The 17,539-nt window shown below is 50.5% G+C and overlaps 1 protein-coding gene across 2 annotated transcripts in view; it reads right to left on the bottom strand.

Moving 5' to 3' along the window:
• GPC3 (glypican 3) overlaps positions 1-17,539 on the bottom strand; it is a 134,709-nt gene that overhangs the window by 54,742 nt on the left and 62,428 nt on the right. For both annotated transcript variants that reach the window (XM_061446230.1, XM_061446231.1), the window contains exons 4-5: positions 2,798-2,931; positions 214-339 (exon numbers count right to left, since the gene is read on the bottom strand). In XM_061446230.1, the coding sequence (XP_061302214.1) occupies positions 214-339; positions 2,798-2,931 (260 nt within the window). The remainder of the gene's footprint in view (positions 1-213; positions 340-2,797; positions 2,932-17,539) is intronic.

Raw genomic sequence — 17,539 nt, 5'->3', positions numbered from 1 at the left:
CAGCCACTGCTGCAGGGTTTCCAGAGCAGAGTGGAGAAAGCTCAGTGGAGGGCAGCACACAACCACTTCTCCATGCAGCCTGCACATCCATCTGCGCTGCACCACTGGTGGATACCAGCTCTGCAACGGGGTTTTTACGGGAAGGAGCAGTGCCCTGGTCACTGCCTGGTTAGTATAAGACAAGCAATGCAGGGGAAGGGAGAGGGGATTCACCTCTCCACGACTTCTTGTCCGTTCCAGCAAAGAGTGTCGTTCTGCACAGCAGAGCTGTGGCTGCAGATGTACTCTGGCAAACTGCTGTAGAAACTGCCATGGGACTTCAGCTTCGTGATGAGCTCCCTGGAAGAAAGGGGGGAAAAAATGGTGTTCAGCTAAAAGGAAAAGAGAAAAGCCTCTTCTGTGGTGCCTTTTAAGCACTGGGGGTAGTCACACAAACACAGCGTGAAAGCAGTGGGTGCAAACAAGCCATGAAGCACTGGTCTTATTTCTGATCTCAAGCAGCATTTGGCATTGTCCCCTGATGTCATTCATTCATCCCTGTTTCTTAAGGCAAAACTGGCTGAGACGGGAGGCAGCAGAACCTCAGCCCAACCGTGCAGCACACCAGAGCCATATACACCCTCTGTGCTCTCACTGCACCTAGGGAAAGGTGCTGCTGGCTCAGCCCATGGAGTACATGTGAGGAGCAAGTGCCCAGGCTGCCAGCAGTCCTCTCTGCTTTGTAGGAAGCAATGGAGGCCCTTCAGGAAGGGACAGCCTTGTCACTCTGCCCGCCTGACATCAGCCCTTCAACATCCCTGCAAGGGCAGGTGGCATTTCTGGTGGCAGAGCAGAGATGCTCAGCACAGATCTGTACAGATGGGTCACGCTGGGTTTCATGCTGCACTGTCAAAGGACCTCCATCCCCTGCAGGTCCCCTTCAGTGCAGAGATGCCAGGACACAGGCTGACCCCAGGGACTCCCACAGCCACCAGGAAGGGGACAGGGGCTACAGGGGTGGGATGTGTCCGTCCAACAGCCCAGGTCCGTCCCCTCAGGGGCACTCAGTAGCTGTCACTGGGAAATACTGGCAGATTTAACTAGGTAAATGGCAGAAAAAGATGATCACATGAACAGCAGTGATTGGAGGGAGTAAGACTTGGCCTCACGGCCTCCTGGCTTGGGCTCAGCACATTTTCCCCTTTGGCAAGTGCTTGTTTCTTGGCCTCCTTCCTCTCTGGGGATGATGATGAGGGAGCAACACCTCTTGCTGGCATCACTGTCACGGGCATCTCCTGGGTGCCCACAGCGGTGGGACTCCATGCGCTGCCGGCTGTGGGAAGCTGCTGTCAGACAGAGCAAGCTAGGGCAGGCTGGGACCAAGAGGAGGCACCCAGCTCCCTCCATCCCTCTTTGCCTCTCTTTGCTTGGGAATGCCGCGGGGTTCCCCCTCCATGCAGCCGAGGCCCCCGGCTGCCAGCTGGTGGCAGGCGAAACAAGGAGAAGCAGCGCCGCAAAGGCAGCCGGTGCTGCTCTGCTCTGCCTCTCCGCTAAGAGCAGCCTGCGGGATGAGCCGGAGCACGTCCAGGGGGTGGGAGTTCAGCCCACAACCCCCCTGCGTGGAGCGGAGGGGTGCTTCAGACATTCCCCTCCTGCACAAACCACCCCCCGCAGCATCTCCTGCGCTGGGCTTACGGCGGTCCAGCCAACACTGCTTTGAAAGCCAAACTGAGGCAAGACCTGGGTCTTCAGTTATGCCAAACCCCGAACAGGACAAGTCTTACACTGCCCATCACACCCAGCTCTTTACATCCTAGGCACTGCCTTGCTCCCTGTCCCACAGACCCCGGCAGTGCTGGGGAGAACTTCCCTGGGAGCAGAGCTCCCCACCGGGCAGGGAGGGGAAGGAAAGGGGGAAATTCCTCTGTACCTGCAAGTCTGAGCTCACAGAATTCATTGCAGCAGGTTTCATTGGACTTCCCAGTCTCAAAGGACATCTCTGGCAGAGCCTGGGCTGTGTAACCCTCCAACGTGTTGAGACAACAGAGGAATGCAGGCCCCGGTGCTGTATCTTGTGGGAAGTGCAGCAAGAATGTGGCCCTGTTACTCTTTCAAGAGAAATCCATCCAACTCAGTCTATCCCCAGCTCCAAAACTTGCCAAGCCTGGTTCTCTTCCCCAGGGATTTTCCTTGTACTCAACCAGCCGGAAAGGCACCGCACACTTCTGGGTGTGCTTCCAGATCCGGGGGGGGGGGATGCTTTTCCCTGGCACGCCAATGTGAGCTCATTGAACTACAGCTTCTGTTTACAGAGGGCAGGAGTACAGGGTGCAGTGCCAGCAGTGGAGGCATCTGCTTCACTCGGGAAACAATCAGGAAAAGGCTGTTAACATTCCTAAACTACTATATCAGGCTGCACAAGGAAGCAAAATGAGTCCTCCTTGCTTACACACAGTGTTGCACAAAGCATTTCAGCCTCGAGTGACCATTTCCACCTATAACAACACCGAAGAGCATCCACTGAGGCACCCCAGAAACCCAGAGGAGGCATTTGCTGGGTGAACCTGGGTGCAGAAATGCAGGAGGCACTTTTACAGGCTAAAACCAAACCAGACACACTGGGTGAGAAACCACACGGGGACACCTCGCTGCACTTCAGAGCCAGCCGCAGAGCAGCGCTGGCGGTCAGAGCCCAAAGCAGCTGCAGGGTTATAGGTAAGGGAAATAAGGAGCTCTTCCATCTGGTTCCCCAGGGCCATGCTGCACGGTGACCGCTCCTGCAGCCCATGCAGGCACCGTGCGCAGCCCCAGCGCTCACCTCCTCCTGCTCGCCAAAGTTTCCTCTTGCTCGATGCGAGTCGCCTTCAGGGCTTTGCTGTCGACGAACAGGTCCCCGGGGTAACGGGCTGCTCGGTACTGCCTCTGCTGAGCGTGGCCGCACAGCCGGCTGAGCTGGAACACACAAGACACAGCAGCATGAGGGAGGGATGGGACCGGGAACACTGCGGGAACACGGCTGAGCTGGGCGCTGGTGCCTGCAATGAGCTGCTCTGCTGTCCCACCATCCCCATCTCTCACAAGCATCTGAAGGCAAAACTGCTGCCCTAAGGACAGAATGCCACTCTTGTACACATACCATGTGGGAGGGAAGGCAGGTAACTTCAGGCAAGATTTCTGGGCGTCAAAGTGCCTCTGTGGCCATCAAACCCCACAGTACATTACTACATGTGAGATGATTCTGAACCCAGGTAGGATTAAAATGTAGGCTGCTGGGTTGCAGGCATGACCAGCAAACCTCCCTGTGTCAGATTAAACCCATGCTGGCAGGTGAGAGCTCGAGGTATTCCCTGATCCTCCCTGGCTGAAAGCCGCAGCATCTCAAGACTGTGCTCCACCTCTTCAGCCAGGCTTTTAGGTAACACTGAAGGTAAATCCTTAGACCCCGGTTGTGCATCTTGAGTGGGCTCCCAGGTGCCCGGGGACAAGCATCATACACATCATCACCAATGAAAAACCATCAGGGCCTAAAATACAGCAAACAGCGTGGCTACAGCCGAGTCATAGCGCGGGAGGTCTTGATTAACAGGGCTGTGCTAATGACACAAATTAGCTCATTAGCATAGAGATGATGGTGATAGTGAGGCAGTGGTGAGGGAAGCGATCCAAACCACCTCATTACAGCTCTCCCGCATGGCACTGTCCTGAGACTCAGCCAGCAGCACCATGGTTGCCACTGCAGTCCCTGCTGCACGTGGATTTGCAGCAGTTTCCTTCCAATTGTGTCGTGTCGCCCCCCCTGAGGCACTGCTAACACTCAGAGACTCACCTTTAGGACCCCTGTGCTGTTCTGCAGGGCTCAGCGTGCTGGGTTCTGACTGCCAGGACCACAGACACCGCAGCTAACAGCAACCCCTCTTTCCTTGAGCCTCATCCCATACCCATGTCCAGGCTCGGGGCAACCACGTACCCATAAAATACCTGTTCCTTGCAGCACCTCATTTATCTTCACACCACACTGAACCAAGACAGCTAGCTAAACTCCAGGTAGCTGCATACCAGAGGCTAAAAGCACACTTGCTGACCAAAGCTCCAAGCATCTGATGTGTAAAGAGCAGAGATTAATTCTGTTCTATCACATCCTGCATTTGAGTGGGCAAATGAATTAGTAATGGCACCTCTTTCATTATCGAGAGCAGCCCAGTTTGTTTGCTCAGGCTGCTGTACACCAAAGAGTAAAACAGAAACCTCCTGGGAGCTGGGCGCTGCCACTTCTGGTCCACGGTGTGGTAGGAAGAGATGCTGCCACCGGTCCTTTCTGCCCCCGCAGCTCCCTCTGCCAAAGCAGCTCCTGCAGCTGCCCTGGGAGCAGTTTCTGTAGCATCTTACCTCTTTTTGTCTCCACTGCCCTCCCTTGGCTGTGTTTCCTCTCCACCTTGCCAAACCAAGTCTTGCAGAAGAATGTATCAGCCCTACTGCCTTCCCTGAATCAGGCGGCAGGCTTGAAAACAGGAGAAGGGCATGAGAAAAATGCTACATTTTGGGCTGTTTTCTTTGCCTTTTGGGTTTTCCTATCATCCCTCATTCCCAGGTAGTGCCCTGATGCAATCAGTCAGGACTAGGAGGAAATTACAGGGCAGCAGGAGATCTGGACAAGGGCATTTGGGATACCCAAGACTCCACTGTTGCAGAATGGGGCTGCACATTCCATGCTCTGGGCTGGCCGGTGCCACCATCCCTGTAGTGGGCAGATCAGCAGGAGACTGTGAGGATGCACAGGGGTCTGTGGACCTTCCCACTCAAAGATGCCCAAGGAGAGATCACACATGAGACCTGCCATGAAGCCACCCTGGGGAGACACAAGGTACACGGAGCTACAGGACGATGAGCACAGAAGCAGCAGTGCCACAAGAGCGGCATCGCTGCAGCCACGCTCTGCATGGGCACGGAAAGCAGAGGAGAGGTGGGAAAAGGTCAGATAGTTCAAGCTGCCATTTGTGATGACTCCCTTTGGTTCTCCCCAGCTCTGTGAAAAGCCCCCCCTCCCTTTCCCAAAGCCTGCCTTTCAGCCGATGAAGCCTATTGAACCCCAAGAGAAGAGCCAGTCCAGGATCAAGGATGCTGAGATGCACTGAACGGGGAGGGCCGGAGCAACAGTGGGGACAATGGCACCCCCGAGAGCGTGCTTCCAACAGCAAAGCTGCCTTGTCTCCAGAAGGAATCACAGCCCCTCTGCTCCCAGGTCCAGCAAGGAGTGATGCAGCTCAGCCGCATCCTCACAGCCCTGCATGGCCTCTGGGTACCACAGGCTCCTGCAAGGGATGAAACCACAAACAGGCTGGCATGGGTCAGCAGATGAAATCTGAAGGTGGAAAGTTTGAGCAGAGCATCCAACTTTTCACTTATTTATCTACTGAAGGACCAAGGAATGTTTTCAGGAACAAAACCCAACCCTGCAGCCCATCTTGCAAAGTCATGGTGAAAGCGATTGTCACATTTTAGTCAAACAACAACCCGGCTGCGATGTGAACTTTAACTAAAGTGAGAACAGGCAGCAGTAACAGATTGCAGCTCATTTGCAGGGCCGGCGTGGCGTGTGCTCTGGGAGGGGAGAGAAAGATTTCACAAACCATCTGCCAAAGTCTGCTGGCCCACAAGTGGTCCAAGGACAGCAGCTCAGAAACCCTGTTTCAGTCTTTCCCCCCTTTCTGAGTCCCTGCTGCAAGACATGAACCCAGTTTCCCAGTCTCCTCCTATTTTAAAGCAAGCTCGAAGTTTAACAAAGTCCACCAAAATGGCCCTGTGGGGCAGACAGGGAAGGATGACACAAGCCTCAGAGCTTGGGAAGGAAAAGGTGTGATGCTGCTGTGGTTTAATCCCAGCTGACAGCTAAGTACCACGCAGCCATTTGCTCCACCTGCCCCTCCATGCGATGGGAGAATTGGAAAGAGATAAAACCCAGGGTTCAGGTAATAATAATGCAATGACTGAAATAAATTAAAATATAATAATAAATAATAATGATGATGATGAAAAGGGAAATAACAAAAAAAAGGAATAAACTCCCCCCAAAAACAAATAATACACAGTACAATTGCTCAGCACCCGCTGACTGACACCCAGCCTGGCTCGAGCAGCAATCGGTACCTCGCTGCCAGCTTCCCCCAGTTTCTAGACTGAGCATGACATTCCATGGTATGGAATATCCCTTTGGCTAGTCCTGGCTGTGCTTCCTGCCCTTCGTCACCAGCAGAGCATGGGAAAACAAGAAGCCCTTGATCAGGGTAAGTGCTACTGAGCAACAACTACAGCATCAATGTGTTACCAGTGCTTTTCCCAGGCTAAAGCCAAACACAGCACTGCACCAGCTATGAGGGCATTAACTCTATCCCAGCCAAAACCAGGACTGAGTTACTACTAAGCAGCAGTTTACTCAGTAAACTCAGCTACTACTAAACAGCAGAATGTGGTTGCCTCCTGCCACACAAGCATGAACGTGAACTTCAAAGCAAATCCACAGAATGGCACCACTGGCTCCTCTCCTCGGGCTCCGCACGCTATCAGTGGAATCCTAAAGAGTCACGAGTCCTTATCTAAAGTATACTCAGTGCAAGAGTCTCTTATTTCATGTCACACACACAGTCCCAGAACCTGCCGCAGTCTGAAACATCAGGCCACAGAAAGGGGAATACATCAACCAAACGGCAGCGAGGGTTTAGGCAGTGGGGATTGAGGGTTTGCTTGCTTTTAAGAGAATCTGCCAGTCACCGATAACCCCCCGCGAGGGGACACAAGCAAAACCCTCCCAAAGCCCTGAGCTGCAAACACCAATACTGTAACAGCCGAAGCACCATTTCCCTGCCCCAGCTCATTAACAAACCACTAATTAGCCAATTTCAGCAGCCTCCCCCTTGCAAGTGCGACCCAGGCCACGAGGGGAACGTTTTGCCTCCTGCCAACCGCTCCAGTTCTTTATTCCAGGCGCAGGGAAAGCCCATGCCCACAGGTCAGCAGAGCTCCTCGGGGATCCAGCAGCTCCCTGGCCCACTGGTGGCCAACAATCCTCGTGTCCCTATGCCCGATGGGGAAGCAGCTGGTTCCTGATGCCCTCGGGAGCTGCAGGCCATGGAATGGCTCCGCTTTAGTGGGAACATTGATTTGAGAGGAGCACAGGGATGACACTAATGGAGTAGCACTATCAGCCTGCTTTAATGCTTCCCCATTAATTCAAAGTAAGAGGTGCCAGAGGACTGCATGGAGCTTGTTTGTGACCATGTGGAAATGACACACCATGAGCAGCAGGGACCAGATCAGCCACCATGGCTGCTCCCAGCCGGCTCAGCTCCAAGGGTAAAGCCCAACAATGGTCCATGTGGGTGCCTGCAAGCCAACAAACTGGGACTACCGGGCTAGGGTTAAACTACAAGGCCAGGCTGGACACGGGGGCTTGGAGCAAGCTGCTCCAGTGGAAGGTGTCCCTGTCTGTGGCAGGGGTTGGAGCTGGAGGAGCTTTGAGGTCCCTTCAACCCAAACCAGTCTGGGGTTCTGAATCATATCAGAAGGAGAGTACTGACCACAGCAGCAGGTTCTGTGCAAAGCATCACAGCCGCAGTGCAGCTGATGGAGGGCAAAACCCCCATAAGCACCCCCAACCCAGCTACAGCAGGATGGGATCTTTACCAGCACTGGGGCCACCAGTTGAACCCACTCCACTGCCCAGGCACAGGGCAAAAACCCATCACCTTGCACATTAGCAAGCAAATCCAGGGGGAAAAAGAGTGGAGAGCAGCACATGTGTGATCCCCAGCACCAATCTGAGCATCGCTTTGAAGAGTAAGAGCATTTTAAAGGTAATTTTCCAGAAGATTTACAAAACCAGCTAATCAACTTCCCCTTGGAAGAGAAGAGAATGCATTAGACACTGCTGAATACCTGCTGCTGACGCTTCTCATCCGGTCCCTGAGCTCTGCTCTGCTTTAACGGAGAGCTTGCTTTATTCGACCTTTGCTTAAACTTTACATGGAGTTTCCATTTGTCTCCTCTGTGCAGTCTTCTGCTTATGGATTCATTCTCCAGGAAGACACAGTATTTCTTTCCCCTCGAGGGGATAGCCTCCTTTTTGAAGATTTCCTCCTGCAATCTTCTCTGCTCTCTGCAGTTCCCAGATGTCATTTTACACCTATTCCCGAGTTTCCTTTGGGAGAAGCTGCACATGAAACTGAAAAGCGATTAACTCTTCTAATTGATTTGAACACAGCCTCTGAAAGGTGATTTGCTACGGTATGCACAGAAGAGACAGGCTCAGACCTCAAGAAAACCTGCTGCCTTCAACTGGTGCCCACGAATCCCTGAGCATCGTTCCGCAGCAGAGCCCAGTTTGAGCAGTAAGACTCAGCAACGCAGCTGCCTGCATTGGTGCTTCTTCCCCAATTCTTACAACTTACTCTGCCACACATCATGCACATTATTAGCATTATAAAGAACACATTTGCACCCTGTTTATCTTCAAAGTAACCATAAAAGTGAACTTACAGTCTATTACTGCTATAGAAACCCGCTTAATTAAATTCTAAAGGGCTTAAACCAAAACTATACATTGAGATGATGTGGGATAGAACATAAACTTTTTAATAGTAGTAACCAAGCACATTCACCATCTCTACAGGTGTAATAAAAATGCTAATCTATGGTAATGCTTAGACTGTGGTTAATGTTTTGTCGTGTTAATTTCCCCAGGGCTTTTATTAGGGATTTAAATCTGCCACAGTGGCCCAGGGATGGCATCGCCTTCCACAGCATCACGCCACGCTCCCCAGCCAGAGCTGACGAACAGAGGCGAAGCAGCACTTAGCTGGGACCAACATTCCTATTATGTGCTTGTAATCATTATACACGTTTTGTCAGGAAGACGGCAAAGAGACTATTCCCCATTCCCTCACTCTTCTCACAGCAGAAAATATGATTACGGGCATAAAAATGCATTTACAAGCCTCTGTTTTCAGAAGCACATCATTATTGACTAAGCGATGATTGCGCTGGTTCCAGGCACTCGAGCAGAAGAGGCAAACTGAACATGGTGACACAGATGTCTTCTACACACGTTTCACCGAAATTCCTCATTAATGGAGTACTCGGTGTTATTAATCAGCTCTATGGGATTCCAGTCTCCATTATTCAGACCTCACCTTGGAGGATTACATAGGAGACAACATCCTCATTCACTCAGGCAGAGCAGTGGGAAGCGCAGGAAGTGACCTCCTCCTCTCCGTGCCCAGGAGAAGAGGCTTTAATAATGCATCACCTTTAAATAATGCAACGCTATAATGTGTAAAATGCACACAAACACTAATGCTTAAAATAACAGAGTCCCTGTCACACCAGCGCCTGCGGTGACACCCCCCACGTGCTGCCAACACACATTCCACATGCTCAGGAACAGTGGCCACACCACGTTATGATGAAGGCAACCACCACCAGGTCTTCAAACTCCTCCAGATCACAAAGGCATTAAGGAAGTGTTTTTAGAAGGAAATACGACCTCCTTTTTATAGCCCATCCTTCAAGTAGAGCATCACAAGATGCTGCAGCATCACAGCACGAACACGGGGCCCAGGAAGGACCGATGGGTGCTCCTTCCCTGGCCTCATTTCTTCTCTGCAAAGACAGCTCTGATCACCAACAGAGAAAACAAGAGAGGGCTCAAGACTTAATGGGAGAGGGACTTCTTACAGTCTTATAGTGACAGGAGAAGGGGGAATGGCTTTAAGTTGAAAGAGGGGAGATTTAGTTTAGACACTACGAAGTTCTTCTCTGTGAGGGTGCTGAGGCGCTGGCACAGGGTGCCCAGAGAAGCTGCGGCTGCCCCATCCCTGGCAGTGTTCAAGGCCAGGTTGGACACAGGGGCTTGGAGCAATCTGCTCTAGTGGAAGGTGTCCCTGCCCGTGGCAGGGGGCTGGAATTAGGTGATCTTTATACCCCTTCCAACCCAACCCACTCTATAATATATTTCTATGAAGAGAAGCAAAGGAGTTTTGAAGGGTTTGAACCCTTGATGCTAACTGCTGAAGCTGGGTGATCCCCATCTGCATTTCCCCCTACTGCATCAGGGTTCAAATAGCTTAAATCAGACTGCAGTGCCACCACCAATCCCGTTGGGACGTGCCACCCTGTCCCCAGGAGGACCTGCTGCCCTGTGCTCCACCCATGTGCTACAGCATCCAAGGTACCTCCAGCACTGCATCCGACCACATCCTGACCCCTGTGCAGCCCCAGCTTCTCGCAGGGCAGGATGCCCTTTCCTCAAAGGAACCGTGACCTCAGCTTGAGCGGAGCCCTTTCAAACCTGCAGAAAATAATGCAAACAAGATGTTGTTTCTTCCTGGCATTCCCAGCATGCAGCGTTTCACCCACTGAAGAAAGCTGCTTTGTGTTTGAGCAAAAGGCTGTTTATTGTTATTTATAGGTAGAGAGGAAGTCGGACTCAATGAGCACAGTTGTTCTTTCTGCTTTTATAATCCGTGACATATAATTAAAGCACAACTTTTCAAGTCAGTGTTTCCCTCCAGTGTTTTGTTAAGCCATATTTAACACTAAATGTGGTATTTCAGGTATGATGGTCTCACCTCAGCAGCACACCGCAGGGCAGGAGGCTGCTGCCCCAGCCATGGCCCAGACCAACTGACTGGGACAGGCAAGAAAAGAACATTTGCTTCATTTTCAGCAGTTTGCCCAGGCAGAGACATTTCATGGATCACTAATGCACCCATCCTGGTTTTAAAATACATCTGCACAGTAGATACAGACAGAAACAATAGAAACGGCTCGATCTGTTTCTCAGACAACCAAACTTAAGGCTTTGCTCTTGGAAGGAGTCATCAACCTTGCCTAAAGGTGACAACAGCCGAAGGGAAGAAGCAGGAGCAAAATCCAGAGAAAAGCAGGATCATGATAGACTGACCAAAGCCAGGGTGACGAGTGACAGTACCTGGAGCCAGGCTAATGGAGAAGCTCCAAGTGCCCAGCGTTCTGTGTGGCTGATGTGGGAGCATGGCAGAGGCTGTTCCTGATCCAGGCTGCTGCTGTGTCTTCTGGACCGTGATTCCCCACAGAGGCTGAAGAGATTCCAAACTTGACTCGGTTGTTGCAACACGAGCACCAAATCACCCAGCTTGCCAGAAGATGCTGCGAGGGCTGGAGCAGCTCTGCTCCGGAGCCAGGCTGAGAGAGCTGGGCTGGGTCAGCCTGGAGAAGAGAAGGCTCCTGAAGGGGAGACCTGAGAGCAGCTCCAGTGCCTGAAGGGGCTGCAGGAAAGCTGGGGAGGGGCTTGGGACAAGGGATGTAGGGACAGGCCAAGGGGAATGGCTTTAACCTGCCCGAGGGGAGACTGAGATGAGCTCTTAGGCAGAAGTTCTTCCCTGTGAGGAAAGAGGCTGGGGCCAAGCTGGGCTCCAGGCAGGCACCGAGTGCTTGCTCTTCTCTTCCCTGGTTAATGGTTCCCTTCACAGATCTCTGTGGGTTTAATATCGCTCCATGTTTGCGCCTCCGGCGCTACAGAAAGGAACAATCCCAGGGAAAGGAATCCCCAGCAGCTTAATTTACAGAGGAAAACCAGATACCTGCCATCAGCGCGGAACGTGAGCCAGCAAAGCCGGAGACAGGGCCTGTAATAGGTTATTTAACAGCAGCTGTGTCAGCTGGGCTGCAAATGTGGTCAATACCTACCAGTCCAGCTCCCCCCCCGAAGCCATCAGCAGAATTCATTCATTCTTTGAGCAATACATCCGTTAATAACTAAAATGTTACTGCGCGACTTTTTTGGTGCCCTTTTTTTAAGCCAGACCCATTCAAATTTCGAAGGATAAAGCCATTGGGATGTGTCAAGCAGCAATTAGCTACTGTACACTGTTTATTCTTGAGTATAATCTGTGAGTAGAAGGGCAATATTCTTAGAAACGCAGCATTAACTTGTTCCTCAATGACTTTAATACGGCTCTTTTCAAATTGCTGCTCATAAAATCTCAGGGAAGAAGAATTTCCCAATGATATCCCATCTCCTCCATTAGTTCTCTATCAGCAATCCAATAGCGAGCGCAGTATTTGTTTAAGAGAGAGCACACAAGGCTATAACTTTAAAACAAGCAGGTAAAAGCAACGCCTGGCTTGCCACCTCTCAGGTATATGCAGATTTACAGGTTTATACTTCAATAAATGCTCGTACTGAAACCATCCCAAAGGTTTTTACACTGCTAATAGCATTTTTCCACTATAAGATGCCATCCCCACTTCCTGTGCTGAATGGAAAACCCTGACAGGGTTTGGTACCTGAAATTCCTCCCCACTTGCCTGTCCCTTACAAATGACCACAAGCTTACTTAGTTTAACCTCCCCATAGGAATAACACACACTCCCCACCAGAAGCCCACTTTAGCTCCCTCCATCCACCGTTCCCTTTCCAAAGCCCACTTCCTGCTAAAGCAACAATGCTGCAGGCACCAGACTCACCAAATCACTTGAATGGGGTTTAAGCTGCTGAATATCCTCACAGCAGAAAAAATGACAAGCGTTTCTTTTCCAGCTGAGCCCAGAGCAATGCCACAGCATCCTCTGGTGAGGTTCATCCCCATGGCAATGCCGTGGGCTTCACCAGGCAGAGCCCAAACTAGAAGTGTAATAGCTGTTATTAACAGGAAGGGGTAAAAATACCTCTACACAGCAGAGAACAGGTTGCTCCAAACCCCATCCAACCTGGCCTTGAACACTGCCAGGGATGGAGCAGCCACAGCTTCTCTGGGCACCCTGCAAGGTCTCATTTGAAGGTACCAGATGCTCAGTAATACTTCCCCCTGACAGTCAGTCCTACCCTCATCCAGTTAAAGGTCAGCACCAAGATCATTTACCCAAAAGATGGCAGGCAAGGTAAAACCACTCCCATCAGATTTTTGCTCATGATAAAGGAATTAGGTTTTTCCCAGAGACAAATCAAGCTTATTGGGAATGTAAATCATTCTTTTCTGTGAAGACAGAAACATCTGCAGGGCTTTTTCACCCGCTTTGTTGAGCCACTTGTTCGTACATGCACTGTGGTTAGTACAATTGAATTAAAGAATGATTTACAGCATTAGATGAGCTTCTGCTTGATTGAGAATAGCTTTATCATGGAAATTGCTCTGCACTTTTAACCTCGTTGCAATGCCGTATTATCTGCCTGATAAATATATTAACGTGACTCCTTCAACAATAGGCTGTTTGCAGACAGCAAGGAAATTAATTCCAGTTTATCACAACACCTTTCTTAATGCTGTCAAACTGAGTACTAGGATTTAATTATGAGAAGTGAATTCCAATAAACTGATATGCAACAATTCCAAAAGGAGACGAGGGGAGCATTATGTTAGAGGAAAAACCAAAAAATGACTATTTTTAGTGCATTTGTATATGTATTTTTGTGCATCTTCTGGACTTTCCACTAAGCTTGCAAGCTGGAAGCTGGGCATTGCTGCAGCTTCCTGAAGAGAAGGATCTTGCACCAAAACCTTCAGGTAGGAAGTGCTACTGAAGTGCTCCTGACCAGCAATGGGAACTGGATGAAGCAAGGCTAGAGATACTCTGGTCATTTGTCAGCATCTTTTGGGCAAACCCTTCTGTGCCCATCTCCTGTGAGCTACTGGTGCTGATCAGAGCTATCCCAGCCTCTGCTCCATGGTCTTGGGGCTGTCTCTTGGGGAGGAGACAGAGGATGGATCACAGAATCCCAGACTGGTTTGGGTTGAAGGCACCCTAAAGCTTCTCCAGCTCCAACCCCTGCCCCGGGCAGGGACACCTTCCACTAGAGCAGCTTGCTCCAAGCCCCTGTGTCCAACCTGCCCTTGAACACTGCCAGGGATGGGGCAGCCACAGCTTCTCTGGGCACCCTGTGCCAGCGCCTCAGCACCCTCACAGGGAAGAGCTTCTGCCTAAGATCTAACCTGAACTTCCCCTGTTTCAGTTTGAACCCATCACCCCTTGTTCTGTCACTACAGGCCCTGAAGAATAGTCCCTCTCAACCATCCTTGTAGCCCCCTTCAGACACTGGAAGCTGCTCTGACTTAAAGACCCACACAGGCAGCTGAGGTATCTACAGAAATCCCTGCTCTCTGGTGCTCTGGAGAGTGGCAGCATGAAGTTTATTTGTGCACTGATACAGATCAATAGGTGCAATCCAAAAGCTAATAAGCTTTAGGAAGACATCACTCACAGCACATCAGTCGCCCCCAAATTACCCTCAATAACCACCAGGCTCCCTCACGTTCTCCAGGTCGGTGGCTAAGAGCATCATCCCTACCACTGGAAAGAGAATGAGGTGGGGAAATCGATTGTGTTTCAGAGATGCCTCTGCACAAAGCACTGCTGAATCCCCACTGCCACAGCTTGCTTTTTCTTTTTTTTCTCCTTTTCTTTCCTCATTTTTCCTTTCTAAACAGAAATAACTCTGCCAAAGTAGCTGTAGGCTATCAGCACAGCTTCCTGCAGCCAGCCTGCTCCCACTCCAAAGAGTCTTTGGCAGAATAACGCAGTTAGCAGCAAACTTCACCCTCCAAGAGCAGGGGCTGAGCCCTCAGGGGGTTATTAGTGGAGCAACACAAGAGGTAGGGATGGGAAAGGCCACTGGTTCATTCTTCAGTAACACAAAGAGGTCAAGAGGACTGCTTGAGAGGTCTGCTGGCAGCAAGGGGGGCATGGCTGCAGCAGATGGGGTTGGACTGGATGATCTCCAGAGGTCCCTTCCAACCCCAGTGATTCTGTGGTGCTGTGAAAACCTGCCTCAACTGCTCATTGTAATCTTTTCCCTCAGTTAAATGTATTTGTAGGGGTGCATCTTTCACGCCTGGTACCTCGAAAGCCACTTTACAATAAGATGCAAAAATGATATCATTCACAGCACACAGGCAGGGAACTCAGAATGAAGCAAAAGGCTCGTTGCAACCCAGCCACTGATCCTCTCCAGCACAAAACAAGATGCCTCTGCTCCACCTGGGCAGCTCTGGGCACTATTGCTGCTTTGCAGAGGGCTGCTTTTAAGTTTCTGGTTTGTTCTCGGCTCATTCATCAGCATTGCTAATAGGAGAGTTAGTCCTAGTTTTAAGGCAGCAACACTCATGGGGGTTACTGTCACTGGGAGTAAACTCAGCGTGGTTAAGATGAAGGATGCCCGGCAAATGACCCCGGATGGAGGTCGTAGTGGAAACTGCAGTCACGGATAATGAGGCCAAAAGAGGGTTTAGCTTAAAAAGCATAAAGAGATGGATATTGGACTTAGCAAGGAGAAAAATCTGCAGGAAAGGAAATGGGCCAGAATATATTTTGCTAATAAGACATCTGTGTTAATGGAGGTTGCAGAGGCTGCAGCAATCAGGACAGCGAGCGAGGCAGCCGTGGCCATGGGGATGCTACTTGGAGGTTTTAGCTCTGCGGAAAGAAAAGACGTGTGGCCAGTTTAAGAGCGAATCCCAGAGGCAGTTCCCTGATTCCCCAGTAAGTGTGGAGGACAATGGCTTGTTTGCAGGGACAGTCTGGACCAAGCTAAGTAAAAGGAAAGGCGGCTCATGGCACGGATGTAGCTTCTCCGCAGGCTCCTCGGGAGGCTCAGCCCAGACTTAAACCTCCTGTTTCTGCCATGCATCAGGTGGTGGCATCTTTCAGGTAACCCAAATCTGGATCTCAGCAAGGACCCTGAGCATGAGGCTGGTTTAAACGTGAAGGAGTTTTGGCTGCAAAGCTCAGCTGTGAACAACCCCCAGCAAAGGGGCTGTGCCCCATTCCCAAGGGACAGCACCTCTCCCATGGCTCCTGAAGCAGCAGAAGCCTCAAGACACCCAGAGGGAATTTTCCAATGCTGTGATCTTTGGTTCAGCCTGAAACTCGTGGTTTTTCCACTTAAATCCTATCTATTTTGAGACCTCACTTTATGTCCTTGATCATTACAATTTATTACTAAGTGAGGCAGTTTGAAGTTTCAAAGCCCAGTGCCCAAGGAACAGACACCCCTGTACAGCCCCTCCTGCAATGCACACAGCCTGGACTGGGTGACACAGCCATCAGCTCTCTCCTCTCCAAAATATCCCATGTCCAGCAGCCAAATCCAGCTGTGATGGGAGCCAGGAAAAAGAAGAGAAATGAGGAAGAAATAGAGATGCTCTGTGCAGTGAAGGAAGCTGCATAAGGCGGTCAGGCATTGGAACAGGGTGCTGGAGTCACCGTCCCTGCAAGTGTTCACACACCACGTAGATGAGGTGCTCAGTGCCATGGGTTAGTGGTGGCCTTGGCAGTGATGGGGAGTGGTTGGACTTAATGCTTTTAAAGGTCTTTTCCAGCCTTATTAATTCTATGATGCACTATTGGAGAGTTGTGCACCCTCATTTCCAACTGGTAAGACCCCATCCTGCACCATTACCTCCACCAGCTCTTCCTAATAATGCCAGGGCATGTTGGAACCAAGTATATTTTTAAATGCTTGGGAGCCCATTGCACAACAAATCAGCTCCTCCACTGAAACTAGGCAGAGGCCAAGGCACAGTACACGCAAACAGGTACACAGAACCAGTAATTACATCTCCATGACATCTTTGGGCTCGCTCTGACTTCAGCTCAGAAAAGATGCAAGATATCCCACCACGTGCAACCTGCGAACCAACACGTGATGTGAAGTGAGATAAAGCCAGGCTCAGTGGGCAATGTATGAGATTCCCTCCCAGAAGATGCAGTAGCCTCAAAAGCTCTTTCTAAGCTGCACAGCAGGGATGAAGTTGCCACCAGCTGAGTGATCTGCCTCTGACTGAAGTCAATGAAAGGATTCCTGTGAGCTTCAGTGCAAAGCTGGCTTGGGCATTAAAGGCACTGTCAAAGGATGCCCCCCTTGCTGCTGTGTATATGTGCAGGGAGGAGGGGAAGCTGTTAGCAGCTACCTTCTACTTTTCATTTAACAAACAGAAAGCATCAGTGCAAATTCCATTGCAATGGCACAAGGCGCTAGAGGACAGAGCACGTCCAGTGGAAACGACAGAGGGAGAGCAACAAAGGAGAGAACAATGCAAAAGTTTACAGACAGAAGCAAAATCAAGTGCTATTTCAAATTAAACCCATGTTGATATTCAATGCCGGAGGCAAGGGATGGTCCAGAGCATCCATGCCAAAAGCACCTTCCAAAAACAAGATGCAGACCCTTAATTTGCTCCTCTGTAATTCAACATCAAACCAAAGATTTAAGGCCAGGAGCATCACACTGGATAAAAACCGTTGATACTGGGTTGCAAAACTGCAGGCATGAAGAATTCATGCCCTTATTCTTTCAGCACCAGCCAAGCTGCCAACAACATGGGGATTTCTATATGAAAATCAACACCTCGTAGCTCAGTGCCTTGCCGTTTGCTTCCCAACTACCAGAAAATCTTTACAATCTGAAACCTCTTCAGACAACTGATCATGATAGAACTGAGGTGCTTTCATCACCTTGCTGATACTGCCCTCGGTGAGCAGGTTGTTTGCTTCCTGCCTGTAGCAGAAACAGGGGCTTGCTTTAACCTCTGCC

Source organism: Pezoporus flaviventris, unplaced genomic scaffold (assembly GCF_033815535.1).
Source record: "Pezoporus flaviventris isolate CSIRO_AGI_PZ_B2104156 unplaced genomic scaffold, CSIRO_AGI_Pfla_v1 ptg000005l, whole genome shotgun sequence".
Lineage (NCBI taxonomy): Eukaryota > Metazoa > Chordata > Aves > Psittaciformes > Psittacidae > Pezoporus > Pezoporus flaviventris.
The sequence above is the reverse complement of the archived record's forward strand: the minus strand, read 5'-3'. Positions and strand labels throughout refer to the sequence as shown.